The sequence below is a fragment of the Anomaloglossus baeobatrachus genome, chromosome 2, assembly GCF_048569485.1.
Source record: "Anomaloglossus baeobatrachus isolate aAnoBae1 chromosome 2, aAnoBae1.hap1, whole genome shotgun sequence".
NCBI classification, from domain to species: Eukaryota; Metazoa; Chordata; class Amphibia; order Anura; family Aromobatidae; genus Anomaloglossus; species Anomaloglossus baeobatrachus.
The window spans coordinates 365,603,055-365,619,874 of NC_134354.1; the positions used below are offsets into that span (position 1 = coordinate 365,603,055).

Sequence of the window (16,820 nt, forward strand, 5' to 3'; positions counted from 1 at the left end):
TCTGCAATGGAGGCAAAATAAAAAAGGTTTATTCAGCTCTGTAGCCACTATTGCAATGTATGTTTTCTTCAACAAGAGAAATTTAATGAAAGATCCTCTTTAATAATATTGTTACCAAAATGAGAAAACTTCTTTGATAGCAACTAAAGGTGTGATCAAAGTGGAGAAAACTTTGTGACATATTAATAACAGTTAAAGCCTACTTTGAGCAGCTGGAGCAGGTTTTCTTAGCAGCAGGAACTGGCTGGGGGGCGGGAGGTACAGAGTAGCCAGTAAGGCAAAGGGTGGAGCAGAAGAGCTGCGTAGATCCTTTTCGCTGGTATGCCGTCTGTCCCTTCTGGAGAACTTTTTTGCAGCCTGAACAGGACACTCTGACAGAGGGTGCAGGGACAGCAGGAACTGCTGGGACAGATTTGCTTGCCCCTGTAGAGCTCACAGGTGTCTGAACTCCACTGGTGAGCTGGGGAGCTATTGAAGAAGACATGAATCAGTATACTGGTTAGCTCAAAAGTGGCAATAATTGGTTTTCCTATAAACAGAAATGTTCAAATATACAACAAATTAACAATTAATGCCTGCATCTAAAAGCCAATACAGAAATTTTATATTATATATATATATATATTTATTATCTCTCTCTCTCTCTCTATATATATATTATATTATATTATATTATATTATATATATATATATAGCCTTTATTTCGCACTCCAGGGAAGTTTTACGGAGGCCGATGTGCGCAACGCTTCACTAGTTCATTGGTTCTTGAAGATATCACATGGTTGTTGAATTTGTTACCCCCCCACTCCCCCAAAAAAAACAAAAACTGTGAATGGTAGAGTCGGGGTTTGTCATTCAGAATTCAGTTGGAAAAAATACCATGAAAACATTCTTTAGGTATGAACAGCATTGTACAGTCTTAAGGATCACAGAACAGTTAATTGTAAATAGTAAGGTTAAAGGGATTGTCAAAGACTTTAAGGCCTAAGACACTCGGCATGAAAATCGGAGCCATTCCACTCGGACCAATATTATGTGCCAGCACCCATGAGCGATTATTTTCTCAGCCCTAATCGCACCCAATCAAGTGTATGGGGCGAGAGAAAGATCGCACTGCACTCGCGGTACACCAGTGTACCAAGACTGCAGTGCGAGATTCGCAATATCCGGCAACGGAGGAGATAGGGAGATAGATCCCTCCCTCCCCTCCTCAGTGTTGGCCCGCCCCCTGCAGCACCGGCCCGCGCCCTGCAGCACTGGCCCAGCACCCGCAGCTGAGGTCCAATCGCATGATCGGACCTCTGTGGCGGGGACACTCGCATGACACTCTGCTCCTGCTGTGCTGCCAGCGTGAGCTGGCATGCGAGGATCACAGTAGTCCCCATGTGGCCCCGGCCTAATACTGAGGACCTATCCTTTTGATAGGCCACTAATAACTGCTACTGAGCACTCACAACACAAAATCACCAACACAATCACATACAAGTGCATGGATATTGTGCTAAGGGGTTAAAGTTAATGTGTCATCAGAAAATGAGGTTTTTATATTAAATGTATTTTTTAAAATTATTTGATGTTGTTTTCAATTTTCCATATTGTTATATTAAAAAAACAAACAAACTGAAATCTAGCAATTTTTACACTATTAATTTAAGGCCTCAAACTAGACTTACAGCTACTAATCTGTATGGAAGACTTTTCAGTTGTCTCATTATTATGACAGAGGATTACAATGAAATATCACATCTCTGTAATACAGTAGATCACACAGGATCCATAATTCACAATAGGTTATATTACAGCTCCCACCACCAGATTAGAAACTCAGGAGGCATATATACAAAAAATGATGTGCCCAACAGGAAGTGGGAAACTTAAACATTATAACGACGGTTACCCTTTATTTCATAAATCAATAGTACACATGAAAATAAGTAACTGTAATTGATCTTATCAATGAAATCTGCTTCTTTCTCCTCCAGTACTGATCAGTCATTATCAAAATTCTCTATTTTAAGGTAACATCTGTATTCAGTGAGGACTTTCCCATAACTGAGATAGGAGATGAAAGATGTTACGGAGGAGATTCTATGATGGATGAGGGGAGGGGCTAGAGGCAGAGGGAGGAGCTAGAGGCAGAGGGAGGAGCTAGAGGCAGAGGGAGGAGCTAGAGGAAGAGGGAGGAGCTAGAGGAAGAGGGAGGAGCTAGAGGCAGAGGGAGGAGCTAGAGGCAGAGGGAGGAGCTAGAGGCAGAGGGAGGGGCTAGAGGCAGAGGGAGGGGCTAGAGGGAGGAGCTAGATGCAGAGGGAGGAGCTAGAGGCAGAGGGAGGAGCTAGAGGCAGAGCATCTCATCAGTAGCAGCTCCCATCTCCTATCCCAGTAATGGAAAAGTCTTTACTGAATACGGATTTTACCTAACAAGTGAGAATGTTGATAATGACTGATCAATCCTGGAGGAGAAAGAAGCAGATTTCTCTGATAAGATCCATTACAGTTACTTATTTTCATGTGTTCTATTGAAATAAAAATGTAAACAACGATTACGCTTTAAATTAATCTCAGAGGCGAGTGTAAAAATAATTTTAACATATAGATATTGAAATGAAAGGAAAGAAAAATGTGATTAAACTTTTCTTTAAATACATTTAAGATATAACACTAAAAGTAAAATAAGTTTTATAAAATATTTATATAATATGTACATAGATAGATATTGAAATTATCCTCTTTTTCTCCATTAAAGGGACTCTGTCAACAAGTTTTTGCCCCAATTTTAGAGTGGCATGATGTAGAAACAGAGACCCGGATTACAGCGATTTGTCACTTAGTGGGCTGCTGCCTGTAGTTTGGATAAAATCAATGTTTTCAACTGTAGATTATCACTACAAGACAAGTAAACCTGCTGCAATGTAGTCATCAATATTCATGAGGTTCATAACCTCGCCCACACCAGTGATTGGCAGTTTTCTGCCTATGCACAGTGTACATAGAAAGCTGCCAATCAATCAGTAGTGTGGGCAGAGTTATATAGAGCTCAGCATTCAGAGAACTGGTAGATCTGCAGCAAATGAAACAGTGATTTTATCAAAACTGCGTGACACATCGCTGGTATTCGGGTTTTTGCCCCTACACACGTTACTCTCAAATGGGGGAGCACAAACTCGTGACAGATTTCTCTTAAAAGACCAACCTACTTCTGAACAGCTCAATCCTGTTAACCTTTTGTGTATAATTGAATGCTGCAAACATATATAAAGAGTATTGCTACAAGTCCTCTAAATGTAAATCTAAAATTAAACAGATTGGTAAACACCATAAAAGAAAAGAAGAAAAAAAAAAAAAATCGAAGCGCCTCAATTTTGCTGTTTTTTTTGTTACTTTTTGCTAGAACAGAGTAAAATTAATGCAAGAAGCCATCAAAAAGGCATCTTTACCATCAAAACCATGTGAATAGAAAGGTAAGCTCAGGGCGCAAAAACAAGCCATCACACAATTGATGGAAAAATGAAAATGCTGTGTGTCTTGGAAAATGGAGACACAACTAAAAAAAATAATGTTTACGTATTTATTTTTACCACTTACGCAAAAAAAAAAAAAAAAGAAATCTATCGCTGTAATTTTACTGACCTGGAAATTCAGGTTGTCAGGTGATTTTTACAGAACAGTAAAAGCAGTAAAAATGAAAACATTTGCGGATTGTGTTTCTTTGCACATAGAATTTTTTCAAAGTAAATTGTATGGTAAAATGAATGGTGTCATTCAAAAATACAATCCATCCAGCAAATATGCCCTCATATGGCTGCATTGATGGAGAAATAAAGCTATGGCTTTGGGAACAGCAAAAGCACAGAAGAGAAAAATCGTCATATTGGAAAGGGTTTAAATTTCAGTTTCTGCATAATATGTCCGGACATAAAAAATAATAATACTACTTACCCAAAGGACTGCCACTGACTGAGAACACTGCACTGATCTTCAGCTCCCCTTCAGAAGTTTTTGGTTGCTGGGAATATTCCTAAAAAGTAAAAAGCAATTTGCAGTTGTTGAATAATGCTGCCACGTACTGATACTGAATTATAGGAACAGCTTGAGACAAAAGTAAGAATAGATGGAAAAGATGGAGGGGCAACAGAAAAAGCGGTTTTGTAACCACATATACTATGTTATTTAAGGAGGAAAAGGAGATCATGGAAGGACTTGCTTACCTCAGAGTTGTCGGGTTCATCTTTGACAAAGCCGGGTGCGGGTGCCAGGGCCCGATCATAATCCTCATCCATTGGCTCCTCCTTAATCCTGACATTTGAAGTATATGAGTTTCCCAAACTTTCACGCATTGGTGACTTGCTGCTGTAATTGTAACCAGGCTCCTGAAACCGAACAATATAACAGTCGACACAAATCCATAATAACCCGACTCTTGTGTGTCCACTTCATGCCGTCTTTACCATGAAAATACAGGACGGGCAGCGATGGCGAAAGAATACTAAGCAAAGTGCAAAACACTTCATCAAAACCTGACAATTTTCACACCTATATAGTCCAGTCAAAATACAGTTTGACGCGGAACAAATTCCAAAAAAGCGTTATGATTTTTTTTTATTACTATTATATGTGGTGAACAACATAATAAAAGTTTTCCAAAAATTGATCATTACAAAGGTCCTAACTATGATGTCATAAGACGATGACAGCCATCGCACTAAAAATAACGAATATTTCCCTATTTCAAAGCTGTAGCTGTAGGTTACAGAAGGGTTTGCATTTTTTATACTATATATTTTCATATAACAATTTTTATACAAAGTTTTATACTAACTACATGGACAGGCGAGGTCATGACATCATCAATGACGTCATGACATCCATGTACATTTCTAGAAATTATAGAATACACAGTGCATTTTAAGACCTACTTCATCACTGAATAACCGTGTCAGGTCAATAGTCACTATTTTCATCATCAGACACTGCTTTCTCACTCATTGTCACAATGCCCTTCTTGACATGGTCTGCATACCCGTGAACAGGTAAGTCCGAGTCTTTTGCAAGTGCACCAAAGTGTACTACAATCACGAGAACAATTGCAGTGAATTCTTTTCAGAAGTGTTTCTGGTGTTTTTGTTGGCTGACATTGACATTGATGCCTTAATCTTCACATCTGCATCCCCCTCTGATTGTATTACGTGGCAACCTCTGTCATTCATGCGCTGTGAAACAAGATTGATAAGAGACTGTTTGTTCTCCACATTCGAAAGGAAGTCCTTCTTTTTCCCCAACAAATTTCGTTCCTTCGGCAATCTTTGTTACTTGTTCAATTTTTGCACCGTCGCTGATGATGATCAAATACTATCGTAGCCTTACCATAGTGCTTTACTGTGAAAGATGCATAGTCTTCAGCGATTGAACAATATGTCTTTCCTTCTGACCACTTTAGTCGATGGAGAAGAGAACCTCCGTCAAGAACATAATGTTCCACTTCTGGTACATCGTTGAGTACTGCGTCATCTTAAACTCTGTTCTTTCAGCCATCAGTTGTGCTTTGTTTGGTTTGCGTAAGAGATATTTTGCCTCAAAGAATAAAAGAAGAAAATGGTGGGTATGGTGAAAGTTCATAGGCCATCACCTCATGAAGGGAAAGATTAGCAGTTTGAGACACCAGAACAAAAGAGCAGGGTCTATTGTTTTGTCCTTAGCAACATCCATTTCCTCACTGGATGCCAGGGTCTTGGCTTTCATTGACCGCTTGTACTTAACTGAAAACCGTGACCGACCCTCCATTGTTGCCACTATTTCTCTGCCAATGGTGAACAGGTTATGGACATTCACATCCTTATTTGCATTGACACCGGTGATAATGTTGCGAAGAGACACTTCATCAGAGAAAGGTGAAAAGATCGAGTTTATCTGCAACTTTCTCCAGGTCTTCACGATCTCTTCTCGTCCTTGACGTTCTTGCCTCCTTGTGTTGTTCACTGGTGACAAAGCTCTGGCGAGTGAAACCCTGGATTGCATCACTGTAGGAAGAGGATACTGGCACAGACAGAGTCCACAAGGCCCTCTGATGTTCGGACATTCCATTTCCTCTGGTGAGTCCTCCTGCAGTTTTTAGGGAGCGCATCAGAGCTTGCTCGATGACTAGGTCGCAACCCAGGCCTGCCCAGTACGCCTTACAACATGCAAGCCATTCATAAATCTATGGAAGACTGATGTCATATCATCCTCCAGAGTGGTTATAGACTGGAGGTAAAAGGTAGGCGGCCTTCACCTGGTTCCCATGCCCAGCAGCTGCAAGAATGGGCAAACATTCGGCTACAGCATGAAGGTGCATCAGCCAGGATCCTGTACGATCGGCCTCGATAAGCTCCCTTGCAATTCCTACCATCTGTTGGTAATTCAGCCATAGTTTACTGGTGCGAGAGTGAGCGGATAATCCGTTTCTTTAGGTGAACAAGAGGTGGACAATTTCACTAAGGCAGGTAGAAGTGATGACCGAATTCATGTTAAAAGAAACAGGTTTTGGTAACGTGTTAGCCAGTTGAAAAATGATTGATTGCTCTCAGTGAGAGAAACAAAATTAAAATTTTGTAGTTGTGATACCTTTTAATGGCTAACTAAAATATTTACTATTAACTATAATTAGTTAGCCATTAAAAGGTATTACAACTACAAAATTTTAATTTTGTTTCTCTCACTGAGAGCAATCGATCGAATTCAAGTCACTCTACCCTGTCAGTGTCCGAGCATACAACTGCTCAAGTTCTTGCAACAGGTCTGCAAAGTACTTGCTTTAACATTTTACAGCTTTGGCAGCCATATTCTTTGACGTCACATTTGGACCCTTTGTGGTAACCCTATCTTGGTAAACGTTTAGTATGTTTTTCCCTACATGTAATACTACCAAAAAAAACAAACAATAAAATGCTTTCTTGGAATTTGTTCAGGGTAAAGGGTTTTTTTTCGTATTTTGACTGGACTAATAGTTTTTAAAAATCATAATATATATCAATTATAGAAGATGTGCATCATTTTGCATTGTAAAATATTGGTGTACACGCATGGCAGCCACCATGGTATCGGAGCAGTGTTACTCAACTTACGGTTTAACTTATAGTCAGTGTAAGCTTATACTACACTTTTATAAGGGTTGTCTAGTTTCAGAAAATTCCGGTCCCCAGAAGCAATTTGTTATTAAAAAACCCATCTCATACATCTCAGGTCTAGCGCTGAGTCTTGGCAGTTGCTTTCAGTGTCAGTTATTGGCTGCAGGGGCTGATGTCATGCGTAGATTGACCTGCTGAGCCAACTGACTGGTGGCCACGCTGTGGATCGGACATCAGCTATGGGATAACAGACATTTGGAGCAGCGGAGACTCAGCAGTGGACCTGAGGATATCAATAAAGAAGTTTAACTGGGTTTAGACACTGGGATTTTCCTGGAAGGGACAACCCCTTAAAATACACAGGATTTTTTCGTGACTCACTTAGGTTTATTTGGCACATCTGTAGACTGTCTAGTCCAGGGGTCTCATACTCAGAAACAGTGAACAGCATGCAGTCCCCGAGGCTGCAATGTAGGACCATGAGACAATCGCATACACTGAGTCAGGGGCCTGCCCATACCAGCGCTTCTTTTTGCTGAATGTTTGTCCTCAGACGCACATTTAACTGAAATGTATTGCAGCATAGAGATCAGCTCTCTGCACAATACCCATACCAATTACTGGCCCATCAGAGGCCAGCAGCTGATGTCATCACTGCTTTGCACTGCCAAGACTTAGAGGATAAGAGGACACTATTCGCCAAGGGAGTGAGGGTGGAATTAGGTGAGAAGAATCTTTTTTTTTTCTATGAGTATGTAAAGAGCTGCCAAGTGGGGGACATTATTACAAGTAGTGGACGAAGATGGGGACATTACTACAAGAAGTGGACCAAGATGGGGACATTACTACAAGAAGTGGACCAAGATGCGGACATTACTACAAGAAGTGGACCAAGATGGGGGACATTACTACAAGTAGTGGACCAGGATGGGGACATTACTACAACTAGTGGACCAGGATGGGGACATTAATACAAGAACCAGTACGGGTAACATTGGTAAATGATGTAGGACCATTATTACAGGACAAGGGGCATTATTATTCCTCAGGGGACACAGATCATGGGGTCGATTATAAATATAAAAGCCTCCCCGGGTACCACCCCTCTACACCATATATCTGATACTCCGGGAAGACTTTTATATTTATTATCGACCCCATGGTCTGTGTCCCCTGAGGAATCCCTGGTATCTTTAGGAGGAAACGCGTCGGGACTGCGCCTCTGAACTACATCTCAGATAAGTACTCTATTATCCACCACTGCATTGCAATGGGGGATATTGATATTATGTGTTTATTTGGTGTCTTGTGTTAGGGTTTAATAGGGCTAGTGAGGGCTTCCAGTCGTTGAATGGGAGCGTCACAACCCTAGGACGTCATACCCTCCATTGCCAGGTAGGGAGAGACACTTTAGGGCCAATTAGGGCCAGTGTTCGTCTATTGTTTACCTCCCACCTGGTTATTGTCAGTATATACGCTATCATTTTTCTTGTGTGTGTTTTTTTGGTCACTTGACCTTTTAATTATATTATTAAAAGTTAAATTTTAACGGGGTTCCCCCTTTTATGGTTCTTCTTATTTTTGTATGTAACAATAAGGGCTTTCATGTTTATATAGTGTAAATTATTAAACTGGAATACAAGACAATGCAGAGGTCGGAAGGGTAAAAAAAAAAAACTCCCAATGCCGGAACTGCCTGTGCATCGAGAGGGAAAATCCTTAACTGGCACAATGGTGCACAGTGGGCAGCCATAAAAGTTAGAGCCCCAGCCACTTGTCATAACTGTAAGTGATGTAAGTGGTACCAATTTATTTAGAGGGAGAGATGCCATTGGGGCTACTGGTAGAGGTTACTGACCAATCTCTCTCTACCAGGTAAAGGAAGGATCCTTGTCAAGCACCTATAAATATATATTTATAAGACAACTAAAAAGAATACTTTTTGTATTTCTTTTTAAACACAAGCCATTGGAGCCAACACAATTGGCTGTCATTTATTGCATTGTAACTCACTTAACTTTATTGTAAAGGAGGACATCAACAGCAAACAAAGACAAGATTCTTAGGAAAGAAAAACAGTTCTCCATCTCTTCTGGATGGCTCAGATACAGTAGTTGACAAACCTAATGACGATTATGTCCTATTCACTGTAGTATCCATTAAGCACACATACACTGCAGCATCTTACCCTAAAATTGCTATCTGGGGCTTGTGCCGCCAACTGTCCATGCGAGGAATCCTCCATTTGATCTGAAAGAGAATAAATAAAATCTTCATAGACCATGGTCAATGTCCTTGATGATGTAATGCGATGTACACATCTAAACATTCTGGGCCTGGATCATGTAAGCATATGTGCTAGATTTCAATCACATCGGCACTGACATCACCTGGCTGAAGCAATCAAAGGAAAGACGTTTTTAGGCCCTGTGCGCACACTGCGTTTTTTTGCGTTTTTGCTGCAGAAATTTCTAGAGAAAATGTTGTAACCTTTCTGCAGACAATCCCCAGCAAAAGCTATGGAAAAAAAGAAGGGAATTTTGTTTACTTACCGTAAATTCCTTTTCTTCTAGCTCCAATTGGGAGACCCAGACAATTGGGTGTATAGCTACTGCCTCCGGAGGCCACACAAAGTACTACACTTAAAAGTGTAAGGCCCCTCCCCTTCTGGCTATACACCCCCCCGTGGGATCACGGGCTCCTCAGTTTTAGTGCAAAAGCAAGAAGGAGGAAAGCCAATAACTGTTTTAAATACAAATTCAACCCGAGAAACAACCTCGGAGAACTGAACTGTTCAACATGAACAACATGTGCACCCGAAAAAAACAAACTTCCTAAGAAAACAGGGGCGGGTGCTGGGTCTCCCAATTGGAGCTAGAAGAAAAGGAATTTACGGTAAGTAAACAAAATTCCCTTCTTCTTTGTCGCTCCTAATTGGGAGACCCAGACAATTGGGACGTCCAAAAGCAGTCCCTGGGTGGGTAAAAGAATACCTCGTGATAGGGCCGTCAAACAGCCCTTTCCTACAGGTGAGCCACCGCCGCCTGAAGGACTTGTCTACCTAGGCCGGCATCCGCCGAAGCGTAGGTATGCACCTGATAATGCTTGGTAAAAGTGTGCAGACTCGACCAGGTAGCCGCCTGGCACACCTGCTGAGCCGTAGCCTGGTGCCGTAATGCCCAGGACGCACCCACGGCTCTGGTAGAATGGGCCTTCAGTCCTGATGGAATCGGAAGCCCAGCAGAACGGTAGGTGTGAAGAATTGGTTCCTTGATCCAACGCGCAAGGGTGGATTTGGAAGCTTGTGACCCTTTACGCTGACCAGCGACAAGGACAAAGAGTGCATCCGAGCGGCGCAGAGGCGCCGTGCGGGAAATGTAGATCCTGAGTGCTCTCACCAGATCCAATAAATGCAAACCTTTTTCAAATTGGTGAACTGGATGCGGACACAAAGACGGTAAAGTGATATCTTGATTGAGATGAAAGGAAGATACCACCTTGGGAAGAAATTCTGGAATTGGACGCAGAACTACCTTGTCCTGGTGAAACACCAGGAATGGAGATCTGCATGATAACGCCGCCAGCTCGGACACTCTCCGAAGAGACGTGACCGCCACTAGAAAGGCCACTTTCTGTGAAAGACGAGAAAGGGAAACCTCCTTCATAGGCTCGAAAGGCGGCTTCTGGAGAGCAATTAGAACCTTGTTCAGGTCCCAGGGCTCCAACGGCCGCTTGTAAGGGGGGACGATATGACAAACCCCTTGCAGGAACGTGCGTACCTGAGGAAGTCGCGCCAGGCGTTTCTGAAAAAATACGGATAGCGCGGAGACTTGACCCTTAAGGGAGCCAAGCGACAAACCTTTTTCCAACCCAGACTGCAGGAAGGAAAGAAAAGTAGGCAATGCAAAAGGCCAGGGAGAAACTCCCTGAGCAGAGCACCAAGATAGGAATATCCTCCACGTCCTGTGGTAGATCTTGGCGGAGGATGGCTTCCTAGCCTGTCTCATGGTGGCAACCACTTCATGAGATAAACCTGAGGCCTCTAGGATCCAGGACTCAATGGCCACACAGTCAGGTTCAGGGCCGCAGAATTCAGATGGAAAAACGGCCCTTGAGACAGCAAGTCTGGACGGTCTGGTAGTGCCCACGGATGGCCTACCGTGAGGTGCCACAGATCCGGGTACCACGACCTCCTTGGCCAGTCTGGAGCGACGAGAATGGCGCGGCGGCAGTTGGACCTGATTTTGCGGAGCACTCTGGGCAACAATGCCAGAGGTGGGAACACATACGGTAGCCGGAACTGCGACCAATCTTGAACTAAGGCGTCTGCCGCCAGAGCTCGGTGATCGTGAGACCGTGCCATGAAACCCGGGACCTTGTTGTTGTGCAGTGACGCCATCAGGTCGACATCCGGCATCCCCCAGCGGCGACAGATCTCCTGAAACACGTCCGGGTGAAGAGACCATTCCCCTGCGTCCATGCCCTGGCGACTGAGAAAGTCTGCTTCCCAGTTTTCTACGCCTGGGATGTGAACTGCGGATATGGTGGATGCTGTGTCTTCCACCCACGTCAGAATCCGCCGGACTTCCTGGAAGGCTTGCCGACTGCGTGTTCCCCCTTGGTGGTTGATGTATGCCACCGCTGTGGAGTTGTCCGACTGAATTCGGATCTGCTTGCCTTCCAGCCACTGTTGGAAGGCTTGTAGGGCAAGATAGACTGCTCTGATCTCCAGAACATTGATCTGAAGGGTGGACTCTTTCCGAGTCCACGTACCTTGAGCCCTGTGGTGGAGAAACACTGCTCCCCACCCTGATAGACTCGCATCTGTCGTGACCACCGCCCAGGATGGGGGTAGGAACGACTTTCCTTTTGACAATGAGGTGGGAAGAAGCCACCACCGGAGAGATTCCTTGGCTGCCTGAGAGAGGGAAACCTCCCTGTCGAGGGACGTCGACTTCCCGTCCCATTGGCGGAGAATGTCCCATTGTAGTGGACGCAGATGAAACTGCGCAAAAGGAACTGCTTCCATTGCTGCTACCATCTTCCCTAGGAAGTGCATGAGGCACCTCAAGGGGTGCGACTGGCCCTGAAGGAGAGATTGCACCCCTATCTGTAGCGAGCACTGTTTGTCCAGTGGAAGTTTCACTATCGCTGAGAGAGTATGAAACTCCATGCCAAGATATGTTAGTGATTGGGTCGGGGTTAGATTTGACTTTGAAAAGTTGATAATCCACCCGAAACTCTGGAGAGTCTTCAGTGCCACGTTCAGGCTGTGTTGGCATGCCTCTTGAGAGGGTGCCTTGATAAGTAGATCGTCCAAATACGGGATCACGGAGTGACCTTGCGAGTGCAGGACTGCTACTACTGCTGCCATGACCTTGGTGAAGACCCGAGGGGCTGTTGCCAGCCCGAAAGGTAGAGCTACGAACTGCAGGTGTTCGCTTCCTATAACGAAGCGTAGAAAACGCTGATGCTCTGGCGCAATTGGCACGTGGAGATAAGCATCCTTGATGTCTATTGATGCTAGGAAATCTCCTTGAGACATTGAGGCGATAACGGAGCGGAGAGATTCCATCCGGAACCTCCTGGTTTTTACGTGTTTGTTGAGCAGCTTTAGATCCAGGACGGGACGGAACGACCCGTCTTTCTTTGGCACCACAAACAAATTGGAGTAAAAACCGTGACCTTGTTCCTGAAGAGGAACAGAAGTCACCACTCCTTCCGCCTTTAGAGCGGACACCGCTTGTAGCAGAGCATCGGCTCGGTCGGGCGGTGGAGAAGTTCTGAAGAAGCGAGTTGGAGGACAAGAGCTGAACTCTATCCTGTACCCGTGAGACAGAATGTCTCTCACCCAACGGTCTTTGACCTGTGACAGCCAAATGTCGCCAAAGCGGGAGAGCCTGCCACCGACCAAGGATGCGGAGAGAGGAGGCTGAGAGTCATGAGGAAGCCGTCTTGGTAACGGTTCTTCCGGCTGGCTTTTTTGGGCGTGATTGAGTCCGCCAAGAATCTGAGCCCCTCTGATCCTTTTGAGTCCTTTTGGACGAGTAGAATTGGGACCTGCCTGAGCCTCGAAAGGACCGAAAACCAGACTGTCCCCTCCTCTGTTGGGGTTTGTTTTGTCTGGGCTGAGGTAAGGATGAATCCTTACCCTTGGAGTGTTTAATGATTTCATCCAAACGCTCACCAAACAATCGGTCACGAGAAAAAGGCAAACTGGTTAAGCACTTCTTGGAAGAAGAATCTGCCTTCCATTCTCTCAACCACAGGGCTCTGCGTAAAACCACAGAGTTGGCTGACGCCACCGCCGTACGGCTCGTAGAGTCTAGGACAGCATTAATCGCGTAAGACGCGAATGCAGACATTTGAGAGGTCAAGGGTGCCACCTGCGGAGCAGATGTACGTGTGACCGTGTCGACCTGTGTAAGCCCAGCTGAAATAGCTTGGAGTGCCCATACGGCAGCGAATGCTGGCGCCAACGACGCTCCAATCGCTTCATAGATGGATTTTAACCAGAGCTCCATCTGTCTGTCAGTGGCATCTTTAAGTGCCGCCCCATCTTCCACTGCAACTAGAGATCTGGCTGCAAGCCTGGAGATTGGAGGGTCCACCTTGGGACACTGTGTCCAGCCCTTGACCACGTCAGGGGGAAAAGGATAGCGTGTATCTTTAAGCCGTTTGGAAAAACGCTTATCTGGATAAGCGTGGTGTTTCTGGATTGCGTCTCTAAAGTCAGAGTGGTCCAGAAAAGTGCTTAATTTACGCTTGGGATACCCGAAATGGAATTTCTCCTGCTGTGAAGCTGCCTCCTCCGCAGGAGGAGCTGGTGGAGAAATATCTAACATCTTATTGATGGACGCTATAAGATCATTCACTATGGCGTCACCATCCGGGGTATCTAGATTGAGAGCGGCCAAAGCATCAGACTCCTGATCAGTTACATCCGCCTCATCACACAGAGAGTCGTCCCGCTGGGACCCTGACCAGTGTGATGAAGTTGAGGGTCGCTCATAGCGAGCCCGCTTAGGTTGTCTGGGACTGTCGTCCGAGTCAGAGCCGTCACCCTGGGGTGCATGTGACACCCCCGGAGCTAGGAAGTGGTCCAGCTGAGGGGGACAAGTTGGCAATGAATCAACAGTGCCCATGGTCTGAGTTACTGGTCTAGACTGCAATGTTTCAAGAATTTTAGACATAGTCATAGACAATCTGTCAGCAAAAGCTGCAAACTCCGTCCCTGTCACCTGGACAGCATTCACAGGTGGTTCTCCCTGGGTCACCTCTAGCAGCGGCCCCGGCTGAGCAATTGCCACAGGGGCCGAGCACTGCACACAATGGGGGTCAGTGGAACCTGCCGGTAGAGTAGCCCCACATGCGGTACAAGCAGCATATAAAGTCCGTGCCTTGGCACTTTTGCTTTTTGCGGACGACATGCTGTTGTCTCCTTGAGAAATCTAAGGAGGGTATATAGCAGAAAATCACCAGCGACTGTACAGTGCAAAGTATTGCCAGCACAAAATACAAAGTACACTATGGCACCAGTGGGGGAGAGCCCTTGAGGGCTGCTTACCGCCCGCTGAAAGCGGGTGTGAGGTCGTAGAATCCCTTGTCTGAGTCTCCCCGTCTCCCCTCTGCAGCTCAGCGTGCAGGCAGGAATGGCTGCCGGCGTCCTGTGAAGAGGGGCGGACCGTGGGCGTCACAAACAAAAGTGCGGGAAACTGCGTCCCACTGTGCCTAGTGTGAGGGCTGGAGTATGTAAAACAGACTCCAGCTCTTAGCGCTGCTGGTCTGTACAGCGTCCCGCCCTCCTCCTGACTGGCAGGTCTGGGGGCGGGAACGATACGAACTAGGCCGCAAAAGCCGGGGACTGTAGTAATCTAGCGCGGCCGTCATATATGCACGGCCAGCGCGGAAGTCCCCGGCGCACCACAAATCCCAGCCGCGACGCAGTAAAAACTGACCCCCGCGGCCGGATCGGCCGATCGTACTAAGTCACCTCACTCAGCAGAGCTGTAGTGAGTAACGGCACAAGCGCAGCAGCGCTGTTTACCCCGGCGCACTAACACACCCAGCAATGCTGCAGTGTGCGTGCGATAAGCACGGGGACACGGAGTACCTTGATGGAGCAGGGTCCTGTCCCTGAGGAAACTCCGCTCCGAATCCAGCAGATCCTCCAGGGGCTGTGGATGGAGCACGGCCTCAGTGCCCGGAGACCGGTAAAGTCCCACTTCACCCAGAGCCCTAATGGGGATGGGGAAGGAATCAGCATGTGGGCTCCAGCCTCCGTACCCGCAATGGGTACCTCAACCTTAACAAACACCGCCGACATAAAGTGGGGTGAGAAGGGAGCATGCTGGGGGCCCTCGTATGGGCCCTCTTTTCTTCCATCCGACATAGTCAGCAGCTGCTGCTGACTAAACAGTGGAGCTATGCGTGGATGTCTGGCCTCCTTCGCACAAAGCATAAAACTGGGGAGCCCGTGATCCCACGGGGGGGTGTATAGCCAGAAGGGGAGGGGCCTTACACTTTTAAGTGTAGTACTTTGTGTGGCCTCCGGAGGCAGTAGCTATACACCCAATTGTCTGGGTCTCCCAATTAGGAGCGACAAAGAAATTAGCTGTGCGCACAATGCGTTTTTTTCTCAAGAAAATTCTTTCTGTAGATTTTCTTGAGAAAAAGAATGAGCATGTCACTTCTTTTCTGCAGCTAACTGCGCTATTCACTCCATTGACTGTAATGTAATCATGAAATCACGCCGGGAATAACGCAGGCAGCAAATTCTGTGCGGTTCATTGTGTTTTCCTGCGTTATTCCCTCCGGTATGTCGCGTTTTCGGGACATAATGTTCATCACTGCCTGCGGTTTGCAGGGAAGTGATGTCATTATGACAGGAAGAGGAAGCGGAGCAGAGAGTAAACACACAGATCACACTCACAGACATATATAATACACATAGAAATCAAACGGACATATTAAAAATAAAAAACGAAGACAAAAAAAAAGAAGAAGTGGGCTCAGCTGTATTTTTACCGTCCAGCCGAGGTAAATACACAGCGGCGGCCCGGTATTCTCAGGCTGGGGAGGGCGAGGGCGAGGGCCAGGGTTATTACCGCCCCCCCCCCCCCCCCCCCCGCAGCCAAGAATATCAGCCCGCCGCTGCCCCGAGAATGTCGCATCCATTATGCGACAGCCCTGGCGCGTTACCGCCTCTTCCGGATTGCCGTAATGTGGTGGCAATCAGGGTAATAACGAGTTCATGGCAGTGCATCGCTGCCACTAAGTCCTAGCTTAATAATGGCAGCGTCTATGAGACAGCTTACATAATTAACCCGTAAGTAAAGTGAACACACACACTGAAAAATCTTTTATTTGAAATAAAACAAAAAAGCCCCTCTTTCACCACTTTATTACCCCCCAACACACAGCTCCGGCGTAATCCACCGAGGTCCCACGACGCTTGCATCCAGCCGCGTCTGACAGTACTCAATGCAGCCTCGTTCAGTGTGCGATGCTGCAGAGGTCACTATAAGTCATTTCTCACAGTCGGTAATGTGAACACATTACCGCTCACGAGAACTGCAGTGTGTCCTCACAGGTACTCTATCGATTGATTGATTTGTTCTCTATCTATTTATTCATCTATCCATCTTTCTATTTATCGGTCTATCCATCTACCTATTCATTATCTATTTATCTATCCCTCTATGTATCCATTATCTATCC

At 45.6% G+C, this 16,820-nt stretch overlaps 1 protein-coding gene across 3 annotated transcripts in view; it reads right to left on the minus strand.

Annotated features, from left to right (window-relative positions):
• The window catches only part of ZMYM4 (zinc finger MYM-type containing 4), a 197,527-nt gene that overhangs the window by 137,288 nt on the left and 43,419 nt on the right, over positions 1-16,820 (minus strand). For all 3 annotated transcript variants that reach the window (XM_075336018.1, XM_075336019.1, XM_075336017.1), the window contains exons 3-6: positions 9,289-9,350; positions 4,206-4,367; positions 3,937-4,015; positions 204-468 (exon numbers count right to left, since the gene is read on the minus strand). In XM_075336018.1, the coding sequence (XP_075192133.1) occupies positions 204-468; positions 3,937-4,015; positions 4,206-4,367; positions 9,289-9,350 (568 nt within the window). The remainder of the gene's footprint in view (positions 1-203; positions 469-3,936; positions 4,016-4,205; positions 4,368-9,288; positions 9,351-16,820) is intronic.